We start from the raw sequence: 12,765 nt of genomic DNA on the forward strand, positions 1-12,765 counted from the left end.
GTTAAAAAATTTTTCATATGATGTGCATAAGAATATGCATATCAAAAATCTGTAAGTAGATATATATATATATATAACTACTCCACTACGTGTACGAGTACATGTAATACGGGTTTAGACATACAACAGTTTTCCCAGTTTGTATGACTGATACCACTGTCTTGTATCTGAATATATAGTAGTTCTATATTTTCCCTAAATCGATTCGAAACATTCCCGAATAACATCAATGACACATATCATTGTTCCAGGCTATTTTCGAATGATAAAACTTGAATCATGATTTTGATTCTGAACAATAAATTGTCCTTAACAGAAAATTATTGATAAGCACGTTTGTGCTACATTTTGTACCCATATTTATATTAGCTAGGACTCGATATATTCGCTAACAACACTATTGTAGTGCTTTTGTATAGAAAGTACAAGCGAATTCAATCAACCAGTAAATAAATGGTTAAAACAGGAGCTAGAACGAAGTTTGCGACAAAAACGTCGAAAGACATTTTTATGGCCGGCCTGGTATTTCTATATATCAGCGGCACTGAAGCTATTTCATGGACATCTCGTTTAGTGGGCTAAAGAATGCATTTGCTTCAAGCACCTGGAGGTTAGGGCTGCACAACGGGTAGGGTGGGTAGGATATGGCCTATATCCGCCATCCTACCCGTTTACTGGCGGTTAAGAAAATTTTTACCCGCCACCCTACCCGCCATTAAACGGGTAAGATCCTACCCAACCCATTCTCTGGCGGGTCGGGTAGGGTAGGGTAGCGGGTATAACCGTTTTTTTTGACCAGTATTTACGTTCCATAGTTGTATCCGTCACGCACATCAAATAAAACCATGCAAGAGTAACAAGGCAACTCTTTATACACATCATACAAAAACATGCAAGAACAACAAGGATACTGTTTATAAACATCAAATTAAAACATGCATGACTAACAAGGATACCGTTTATATTATATACTCCATGAATATCAAATATGAATGTTTTGGTGACTTTTTACCTAAACTCACTTCATCCATTGTGAACCAAATGAGTATAAAGGAAACTACTGTTGAGTGAAAAGTCACCTTAAAATTAGTACACAGTAGTTCATACTGTTCCAGAAAATACAGATATTTAGAAATATTTGCTCGACAATAATCTTGTGCTCATATAGGCATATAAGCAAGGATAACATATGAAGTAACTAGAACAGTAATTAGTCAGACCAACATGCATCAATAACTGTGTGGGCGACGAATCAAATCAGGGGCACAAACAAGTTGAGTATTATTAAATTCTCCGAGGACTTCTTACGGATGTGCAGGTTTATAGCAACCTGTACCTGTGCAGATAGTCTTATCAGGGCTAAGACCCTTGGAATACCTCCGTTACACCAAAAAGATAGATACATACATACATAAATAAACATCATAATGCAAAAGAAAGACCCACCTGAACAACACCATCGTAATCAGTTGAAGCCAAATAGTTCTTGATGTAGTTATTCCAACAAACACAACTCAGCTTAGTTTTGCTTGACATCTCAACTACCAGATAGTGAATATCGACTGAATCATTTAAAAGGGCATTGAACTCAAAGATCTTGATCTTCTTTGATACACCAGCAACCGCGAAGTATTCCTCATCCCGATCAAAAACCAAAGAGAAAATTACATTTGAAGAATTAAGTAGATCTGAACTTCTCAGTAATTCGAGCTTATCATAGCGGGCATACTTGCACAGCCCATAAAAAAATGACCCGAGGCGATGGTCCAGACTCCATAGTTTTTTGTTTTGGAAGCGGCTCCTCATTCTCATTTTGTGCTTTGTTTAGTAAATCTATATCCGCCCGTGTGGAAGAATCAGTTTCTGAAAGCTCAATTTGGGACCTCATAGAGAAGTATGCATTCTCTAACTGATTAATATTGCTCATCAGTCTTCCTTCGTTCATTTTTGAAGACGGGTAGGGTAGGATAATTTCGGATTATATCCGTCATCCTACCCGCTAACTGGCGGATGAAATAATGTTTACCCGTCACCCTACCCGCCAAATAGTGGATAGGATAAGATACGGTTAAAAAACTGGCGGGTAGGGTAGGATTGGCAGGTAAGGGTAGGATATGTGCACCCCTACTGGAGGTCCTCGACCCAATTAGAACTTTGAGAATCAAAGAGTGGACGTAGCTAACACTCCATCTCTTCTTGTTGGTGCTGCCCACTGATTATTCATAGCAGGAATTGAGCTTTGAATGAAACGGATGGAGACTCGAGTTAACGGAACCTCAGGCTACAAGAACAGCAAGACGCTCATGTTAGCTGTTCTGGTTATACTGCAAGGTACTTGGGTGAACTGGTGGAGGTTCTTTAAGGGCTAAGGGATGGTCGGATGAAGTGATTGTAAACGGTGGAGATGGTTCTCAAAGGTTCAGAACATAGAGAACGATGTTGTGACCGGACTTGGTAATTGCCTGAATTCGGAAGGACCCTGAATTTGCAACGAGCTGGATAATTGGATTGTGGTCGACTGGTGGATTTGGTGATCGATCAGCAGCAACTTTGGAGCATGGAGTCTCGCCATTTCAGCAACAAAACAATGAATTGGGGTTCTTGCTGTGTACGGGAATTGGTTTAGCTTCGCAGGCTTGGTAAGATGGCCTGGGAAAGAAGCAGTGGTGATTTGTATGAGTTGCTGAGACCGAGAAGAAGAATGGAAGTTGGATTATATGTCTCGAGCTTGGCAGTAAGGATGCGGGGTTGATTGGAGAAACTCGTCTGTTGTTTGTCGAGGGTTAGGCGACGTTAATTGGCTTGGCACGGAACGAGATGAACCATATGGATATGTTTGGGTTCGATAGGTGCTGGAGATGGAATCGAACTGAGACAGCAGGAGTATGGGACTGCATTTGAGATTTCACGGTTGAGTGTATGGAAGGGAGCTGTCGATGGAGTAAATGGTTGTGGTTGGTTTGTACTTGAACTGCCAGGCACTCGAATGGAAGAAGGCAGCAGCAAATCTAGGTGGTGATTGGTAGTTGACTGAGATTTATGTTCTGAAGTTGGTGGTCGATATTTGTATGCTCCGAAGAGTTTTGTTCTCGTGGCAGAAACTGGTAATGGTTGTAGATGCAGATTGAGATTGAATCGGTGGTGATGGCTAGCGGCACAGAATGCAGATTGATACAGCTCTTGATGTGGATGAAACTGTGGCTGAACACGGATGCAAGATGGGTTATTATCAATCGAGAATGGAGATAATGCAGGGACGGTTTGAAGCAGAGAATAGAGACATTGCCACAACGTTTACTACTACAGCAAGGCAGTTATTGGTGTTGTAGATGGCTGAAATGTTGCGACCAGTGTTTTTAATGAAGTTACGGAGATGAAATGATGGTACAAGATGCCCTGAACTGCAGTCGAGGAGGAGCTGTTGCTGTCGTCAGAGGAAGATGCTGTGGTCGAGACTTAGCCGAACAAATTGGAGATGGAGTTGCACTTCCGAGATCAGAAGCATCAGGTCTTGAAACTGAGAGTAGAGGTCTTTGACTTGGTATGAAGTTGCACGGACAGATGAAGGAGCTGAACTGTAGAAGTCAGGGACAGTAGAAGTGAGCTGATTGCAGCCAGTGGTTAGGAAGCGGACGGACAGAAATTGGAAGCTGTGGCTGGACTTTAGGGCCTGAATTTGGAGTACGGTGTGGGCTGGGCCTTGGCAGAGACTTGCTTGGTCTGATTTCGCAGCAACACCTAAGGCATAAATTAACGGAAAATTTCTTGTTTGGTCCTAGGCCCATATAGTTATGTATAGTAGGGTCCAACCGGATCTTTTTTTTTATCCGGAGGTCCAAAATTAATTAAAACATGGAAATGTCCATAATACCCATTACTACCAAACGTGTGTGTCTACACTGCTTACAAATTTCAGTACATATCTGGTACACTGCTTACAAATCTGAGTACATATCTGCTACACTACGTACAAATCTAAGTATGTATCTGCCTCACTGCTTACATATAGAGTATGTATCCGTTGGACATATTGAACCTGTAAATGTGACCAGAATATAACAATATTAAAACACAGCAACAAAACTAGCATCTATTTCAGTATTTCGCATACGTACTCATGGATCAAACCAAAATAAAGTGGCAAAACTATGAATAAAACAGAATTAAAAGAAGTTTTTATCAGTACAACATATACGTACCGCGGATTCATAAACTAAAAACTCAATTACTTGTCAAGAAGTGATGAATCCATGAATATAACCGAATCAAAGCACATACTTCAGTATTTCACATACGAATTCATGGATCAAACCAAAAAAAGTGGCAAAACTCTGAATAAAACAGAATCAGAAGAAGTTTCAACCAGTACAACATATATGTACTCCTGGATCAAACCAAAAAAATAAGAGAAAACCTATAGATTCATAGTAAACAAAAAAAGAAAACAGTACGTCAGATATGTATTGATGGTTAATACACAAAACAAAACTGAAAATCAAACCAAAAACCATAAAAATATCAGATCTACTAATGAAATAAACATAAAACATGATTTTTTATTTAGATCTGAACTTGTTTCATTAAAATCCACCAATATATCATATACGTACCGATGATTAATACACAAAAGCAACTCAAAAGCATATAACAAAAAAACCAAAATGGAACTAAAATCAGCTGCATGTGAAAACCAAGTAATGAATCTATAAAAAACTGAATCGAAACACTTTTTTTTCTTCCAGTATTCCATATATACTTCTAGATCGAAGAAGAAGAATATCCAAAACTACAAAAATAACAAATTAAAGCATAATTTTTCAGTACACCATATATGTACTGCTGATTCATAATCTAAAATTTAGCTGCATGTGAAAAACAAGTAGCGAATCTATGAAAAAATAAAATCGAAACACTTTAATTTGAGTATTCCGTATATGTACTTCTGGATCAAACAAGAAAAATCTCCAAAACTATAAAAAAAAAAAACAACAAAATTAGAGCAGTATATTTCAGTACACCAAATATGTACTGTTGATTCATAGTCTAAAAATCAGCAGCACGTGAAAAACTAGAGAACATCATGAAATCGAACTACCAAAACTGGAAAAAGAAAGTGAAAACATCATGAAATCAATCAGATCTTCATGATTCAGTTGAGAATTAATCAAAAACAAAGAAGAACTGGAGAAAAGATTACATAACATACTTGTAAAACCACGAAACATCTTCACAAACCCTAGGTCTAAACTTCATAAGCGGCTGCAGCAGAGAAGAGGAGAGCGAGTGAGAGAGAGAAAACGGATCTGAGAAGAAAATTGAGAAAATGTGGCTTTTATTTCTGTTATATTTATAGTGAAGGTCATTTTGGGAATTATTAAAATGCACGTAATAGGTTACACACGTGTGTAGGACCTGGGCTTAAGAATTTGATCCATTTTTATGTTTTCTTTTAATTATGGACCTCCGGTTATTGGGCTTTAATGGGTGGACCTGCCACTAACTAAGAACACTATAATAGTACCTATTGGTAATTCCTACTAAATTAACATAGAAGAACACAGAAAAGGAGGGAACCGAAGAAAAGGAGGGCGGAGTGCGGCTACAGAGCCGTTGATAAGAGAAGAAATGGGTTTGCTGTTTTGATTTCTTTCTCCATGGTTTGTTAAGTTATTTGTTAGGGTTTAGATGGAAGTCAATTTAATTTTATAAATCCTACGATGATATTTCTAACAATGATTCATTGACTAGTAATTTCTCTTCATATATAGCTTGGTGTTTAATTGTTTATGTGATTTTCTTGATTATTTATGCTTTTCAATTGATATTTCGTGCTTGGGTTAGGTCCTTTGACGTGGTATGCTTTAGGATTGATATGTAATGCTTTAGAATCACTACCCATGAAGCGAAGAAAATTACAACGGAGAAACTATATTTTAAAATTTAATATACCATCTTCCAAGACATGAGATTGAGTTCGACATTTGTCTTGAGTAATAAATAGAAATTAGTAGAGATTTATATGATTGAATTAGTGGAAATCGAAAACCCTAATAACATACTCCTATTTTGTTTATTATTATTATTATTATTATTATTATTATTATTATTATTTCATTTGCTTCCGAATTTCTGAAATATTGAATTTGATCATTTAGTTTTAGGTATTAGTTAGTAGTAGTATTTTCACACTCCTCGTGGGAACGACCTGTACTTGTCATTGTTTTACTAGTTAGACACTGTGCACTTGCAATATATTAATGTAGGTTCCCAACCTACCATTTATCAAGCATGAACAAATGTTCATTAAGCTTAGTCATTATATTTCGAGAAGTTATCAAGATAAACTTGACTCGAAATTCTTGTCTATGCATACTAGTCTAATTAGTTATGCGACATCGTCTCAGATGATAGAAAAGTGAATATAACTTGAGATATACGTGGTTCAGTCTTCACTTACCTTTTGTTGATTAAATTCTCCAAAATCTTCAGTTGATCTTCGCCTTCAAACGGTAGAACGCAATGATGATTGCTGTGATCTTCTGTTTATTAACTATATTCTATCCTATTCGGAGACTTAACTAATTGTAGACTAAAAATCAAAATATAATTTCGACAACTAAATTTGACAATAAACTTGAGATAACAACACTTTTGAGTTCGACCGAGCAATGCTCTTACATAAAGAAAGAAAAAAATTAGGGTTCCTGGATCAGATTACTCTGGTACCCTAGAAGAAATGGTCCAGGCAAATGATACGATTCTCGTGAAGCATAATATGATTACAGACACAACATATATACGCTGATATGAGACCAACAAGAAGAAATGAAATACAGCTGGACTCGGTCTATACAAACCAATGAAAATTACACACATATAACATAACAACAACTAATAACGACATCTAATTAACTAACTGATATAAACATAGTGTTAGAGAGATTAAAACAGAAAAGTTGTGGCTTGTGTTTACTAAATACGACCATTAGATCCGTTACCATTTATTTAACTTTGATACCAATTGTCTTTTTTAAAGAAAAAGAAAAGAGAAAACTAAAAAGAGTCAATTGTGCATCTCCATTAGGACGCATTAGAATGATTGAATATTTCAACCTTATTCATATTGCATCAGCTTGATGAAAATGGAGCAACAATTAACAAACAAAAAGTAAGAACACAAAGAAAGAATTAGCCCACTAAGTATATAAAATTGTCTAATTTTTTTATTGGATATCCCCGAAGGGACAATATAATCTTGAGCTCCCAATAAATTTCCATATTCAGAGGTTTCTTTTCATATTCTGACTTACTTGGGTTTGAAAAAGCTGACTTTGATACCAGTGTTTATCACGGTAAAAAAACCAGCTGCAACCAATATACATGTCATTACTATACCAAGAATTCCAAGTCCCCAATTTATGTACCGCATTGCACTATATGGTTTTGGTTTTTTGACGGAAATCCACATGAAACATGGATAAACTAAAGTGATCGGTAATGCTAACCCTCTGATTAAACCAGCAAGACTACCCAAGAATGGTATTGCAACCGCCACGAAGAAATTTATAAATCCGAAAAACAGGCGAGTCAGTACTCGAACCCACCATGGGCATGCCTTGTGAAACCTGTTTGTGTATCTCTGTTCCATATCATCAAAAGATGGCATTCCATAGATTTGGAATGAGCATACCGCATTTACCACGATTGCTGAACCTGTCAATACAAGAACTGTCTTGGATGTATCCCGGCTGTGAAATGCGAACAACGCTGATAACATGCCTCCATTTTCTGGTATCTGCATAATGATTTAATCTGAGTTAACTAATTCGCAGAGTTGCGCATTTGTAATTTTTTTCATTCGATGCTTGCTTACCATATGACCATAAGCCCAATAACCACCTATTGCCAGAGGAAATAGGCACATAGCGATTATTGCATAAGCAAGCTTTACTCCTCTCCACATAGGCACTTTGGATGGGTATTTTTCACTTGATGGCAATGTTCCCTGCAAAATTATGTCCATCGAGAATAGTTAATTAATTATCTGATAATCTTATCCCACTACTAATAATTTACTATAGATGGAATGTTACGATGGTGCCACACTAATACTGTCGTCACCCTACTAAAATGACATGGATTTTTTTCTTTTTTCTTTTCGGTATTTAATATGGATAATTTTTTAGCTTGGATTTTTCAACAAAGTTGAAAGTTCCAAACTCATGCGCTCATGTTTGACTTCGTCTTTCTTTGGCCAAAATGGTCAAATAGTCAAAGGGTCAACGTTATTTAATTCATGAACTAAACATGATTAACTAACTGATAATGATACATCAAAGAGCTCTTTCCTTTCTCCTCAATGAATATTATAACAAAGTAGTCGGCCGTATTTTTCTGATGATGTATCTGGAATTTTGTTTTTTCTTTATCCAAAATTTTAAATCAGATACAAACTGAAATTTTTCCGCATCTTTAACTAGTCCAATTTCCATTTATAGTACGAAAAATGGATCATTTGTCCAAATATTTTTAAAACATGATTTATTGGACGACTAAAAATTATTACGAGTGAAATGAACAAAAAAAATAGCAAGGATGAAACTGGATTCATCCTGGCTTAAACTTAAAAAATAACGAGGATGAAACTGGATGCACCCTGATGTAAATTAAAAATAAGAAAAAATATTTGAAAGTGAGTAGGATGAAACTGTTTACATCCTGGCTATTTTAACATTTTTGTCCATTTAAACAGTATCAAAACCTAAATGTCTTTTTCACCCAGAAATTATTCATTTTAGTCTTTTTAACCAATTTTGTGTTTATAGTAACAGTCGTTTTTTTTGTTTGAACAAACATATGTTGTTAAGGAAGAAATGATTACTTGAATCTCAAGAACAAGATTATGTCCTCTGAAAGCAAATGCGATAATACCAAGGGCATTGAGCTGACTGAAAATCTTTAAAACATCTGAACTTTCATCAATGGTATCGTCAGTAGCACCAGGAATCCTGCCTTTGATTATAGAAACGACAACCATAATGGTACAGTACCCAACGGCTGTAACAGCGCCAATTAACGAAACTCCAGCGATAGAATTCAAATTTGGAAGCTGAGAAAACACTACTGCAATGCATGTAAATACCAAATACCATTCAGCGGGAGTTAATGGTTTAGGGTTGCTACATGTGCCTGCACATAGTGTCTGATGGATTAGCTTCATGGTTGAACCACCTATGATGATTAAGGCGATACATGTTCCTGCTGATAGGTACACAATTGAGACCGTGGCTAGAATTTTTCTTGCCCTTGCACCTATAGACAATATTAATAAATTAAGTTAAGTACCATTCAAAAAAATTATTAATTGTTAATTATGAATCTCATTAGCCAGAATGAATAATTAGTCAAAGCTGTTTACACGCAATTTCAGCTAAATGGAATACTTTGTTTGACCGGGTATATTTCTTAGTTGTAGTAAGTACCATATGCTGCCGTGAAGAGATCTAAGTATCGACTATAACGAGTTCCATCGACTGATTCATGAAGCTGAACAAGCAACCAGAGAGTGTAAAGTTGCCATAAAAATGCGATTGTCAAGCATATGATTCCCCAAGTCCTGCATGTATGAACCGGTGGGAATTAGTGTGTGATTAATTAGATTAAGCCACAATCATTAACATTATTATTACCAGCCAAGGATGGTGAAGGCAACTGGAAGAACCAAAGCTTGAATACCAATACCAGAACAAAGCGTATGAAAAGCGGCATAATACGCGTTACCGTTTCTAGACTCAGTTAAAGGAAGCCAGTTATCAGGATCATCATGATGAGTTTCTAACTTGGTCATTCTAATGATTTTTCTTACCGGGCTACCTAATGGTGTAAGAAATCGTGGTGTTAATGAAAGTCTTGAATTTGGTGTTTTAACATTCGGAGTATGAATATTAGTAGATAAAGATGTTTCTTGGTGAATTGGGCTCTCCAGTAGTAAAGGAGATCTACTCAACGATGGTGAATGAAATTGAGAAGGTGGAGCAGAAATTGGTGGTATTGGAGGTGCCATTGCTGATGATCTTGGTGTTATTGGTAGGGAACTTATTTCTCCTTTACCTCCGTAGATTTCATCCATTGTCTCGAGTTTCAAATGCCCCCTATGAAGTATAGATTTTTCTTTTGAATTTTGAGTACGTTTTTACAGATTGTTATGGAAATGTAAATTTGGGCATTTAAAGGAGTGCGAAGTATGTCAAAGATTCTAAAGAATTGATTTTATTAATCTCTCACACCTTACAGATTGTTCTACATTAAGTATTTATACAAGTTACAAAGAATGAAAGATCTAACAGCTAGAACGAGTTTACAGGGCTTGTTACAATAACCAAAGATGCATAGGACTCGGATTTACAACAAGTTCAATAACCATATTCCTGAAGACTTGGACTATACATGGACTGCCGACGGTGCGGACTATATACACAGCTGTGGTGCAGATTATATACACATCTAATACCCCCCCTCAAGTTGGAGGCTGAGGACCATCTGCACGAAGACCCAACTTGCTAGAAAGGCGAAGAAAATGATCCACTCCCAGCGGCTTTGTGAAAAGATCGGTAATTGTAAAGCTGACGGTAGATAAGTGGGTTTGATTAGACCAGAAAGAAGTTTGTCACGTATAAAGTAGCAATCTACTTCAATATGTTTAGTTCGTTCGTGAAAAACAGGATTAGCAGAAATATGAATGGCAGCTTGATTATCGCAATAAATGGGAATAGGTTTTGGAATAGTGATACGAAGATCAGTGAAAAGATAATGCAACCATTGCAGTTCAGAAGTAAGTCGTGCAAGAGCACGATATTCTGCTTCAGCAGAAGAAAGAGATAATGTTGGTTGCTTCATTGACTTCCAAGAAATAGGGCTGTCCCCTAACATCGTAAAATAACCTGTCGTTGATCGACGAGTTGTAGGGCAGCCTGCCCAATCAGAATCGGTGTAACCCGAGAGAGACAAAGATCTTGAGGCAGATAAAAAAATACCATGACTAACGGTACCTTTAAGATAACGAACAATACGATGTGCAGCAGCCAAATGACCAGAGCATGGTTGTTGCATGAATTGACCTAAATAATTAACAGAAAATGTGATATCAGGACGTGTGACCTGAAGATACAAGAGACGACCTATGAGACGTCGATAAATACTGGGATCAGATAGAGGATCACCAGAGGATGGCAGTAGTTTAAGATGTTGCTCCATTGGAGAAGGAGAAGGCTTAGCTCCCAAAAGACCACAGTCAGTCACAATGTCAAGAATATATTTGCGTTGACAAAGTAAAATACCTTTGGGAGAACGTGATACCTCAAGGCCCAAGAAATATTGCAAGTGACCAAGGTTTTTGATAGAAAACTGAGATTCAAGTTTGTGCTTGAGGTCCTGAATAACAGGGTCATTATTACCAGTGATAACAATGTCGTCGACATAAACCAAAACATAAATGGAGATTGCACCAGAATGGAAAGTAAAAAGAGAGTAATCAACATGAGATTGGGTGAAACCTGCATGAAGAAGAGCTGAAGAAAGTTTAAAAAACCATTGACGAGAAGCTTGTTTAAGACCATATAAAGATTTATTGAGCTTGTAAACACGAGTATCCCCTTTCTTGTGAAAACCTGGAGGGATCTTCATATAAATATCTTCTTCGAGATCACCCTGTAAAAAAGCACTGTTAACGTCAAGTTGATGGAGTGACCAATTATGAATTGCAGCAATTGATAAAAGAACACGAACAGTAACCAGCTTGGCTACTGGAGCAAAAGTGTCATGGAAATCGATGCCTTCTTGTTGCGTATAACCCTTAGCAACGAGACGGGCCTTACGACGTTCAATCGTACCATCTGGTCGATATTTGGTTTTAAAAACCCATTTGCATCCAATGGCAGTTTTGCCAGGAGGAAGATCGGTAATAGTGAAAGTGTCATTGTCCTCCAAAGCCATATGTTCCTTAAATATGGCAGTGCGCCAATCTGGAATTTTAATGGCTTCGGAAAAAGTTCGTGGTTCATCATTAGTGAGAACAGATAAAATGAAAGCCCGATGTTGGGGAGTGAATCGAGTAAACGAAATACAACGTGTAAGAGGATATGGAGAAGGTGACTTACATTGCTTCACAGAGCAGATATAATCTTTGAGATGTGAAGGACGACGAGATTCACGTGTAGAACGACGTAAAATAGATTCAGGCTCAACAAAAGTAGGTGAAGAAACTGTAGGTGGATCGACTGCAGTTTCCATGTGTGACAGAGAAGGTGTCGGAGAATGAGTATTGGGCGAGGAGACAACAGTGGACTGCAGCGGAGAATCAGTAGAGGGATGAGACGGTTGCAATTCCAAAGAATAAGTTGAATCGTCATAAACAAAATCATCCTGAAGAACAGGTTGAAAAATGTCATCAGTAGGAATCTGTGCATCCTTAAAAGGAAAAATATGCTCATGGAAAATAACATCACGAGACACAAAGGTGGATTTTGTGGACAGATCAAGAATGATATAACCTTTATGGTTATATGGATAACCAAGAAATACTCCTGGCATAGCACGTGAATCAAATTTATGTGTGATCTTAGTATTGCGAGCATAACATAAGCAACCAAAAATACGTAAATGACGATAGTTAGGTTTCGTACCCAATAAGACCTCATGAGGAGAACGTTTAGATAGTATTGGAGTTGGCATGTTATTGATGAGATATGTTGCTGTTAGAATGCATTC

General features: G+C 37.1%; 1 protein-coding gene across 1 annotated transcript; it reads right to left on the reverse strand.

Moving 5' to 3' along the window:
* Positions 1–7,306: 7,306 nt before the first annotated feature.
* LOC113286109 (lysine histidine transporter-like 8) lies at positions 7,307–10,163 on the reverse strand. The gene is made up of 5 exons (XM_026534820.1): positions 9,690–10,163; positions 9,483–9,616; positions 8,882–9,312; positions 7,874–8,005; positions 7,307–7,795 (listed from the first exon to the last, which is right to left on the reverse strand). Exons 1-5 carry the CDS (start codon positions 10,127–10,129, stop codon positions 7,307–7,309), a joined length of 1,626 nt encoding a protein of 541 aa, XP_026390605.1. The 5' UTR covers positions 10,130–10,163.
* Between the last annotated feature and the right edge of the window lie 2,602 nt (positions 10,164–12,765).

Source organism: Papaver somniferum, chromosome 6 (assembly GCF_003573695.1).
Source record: "Papaver somniferum cultivar HN1 chromosome 6, ASM357369v1, whole genome shotgun sequence".
Taxonomy (NCBI): domain Eukaryota; kingdom Viridiplantae; phylum Streptophyta; class Magnoliopsida; order Ranunculales; family Papaveraceae; genus Papaver; species Papaver somniferum.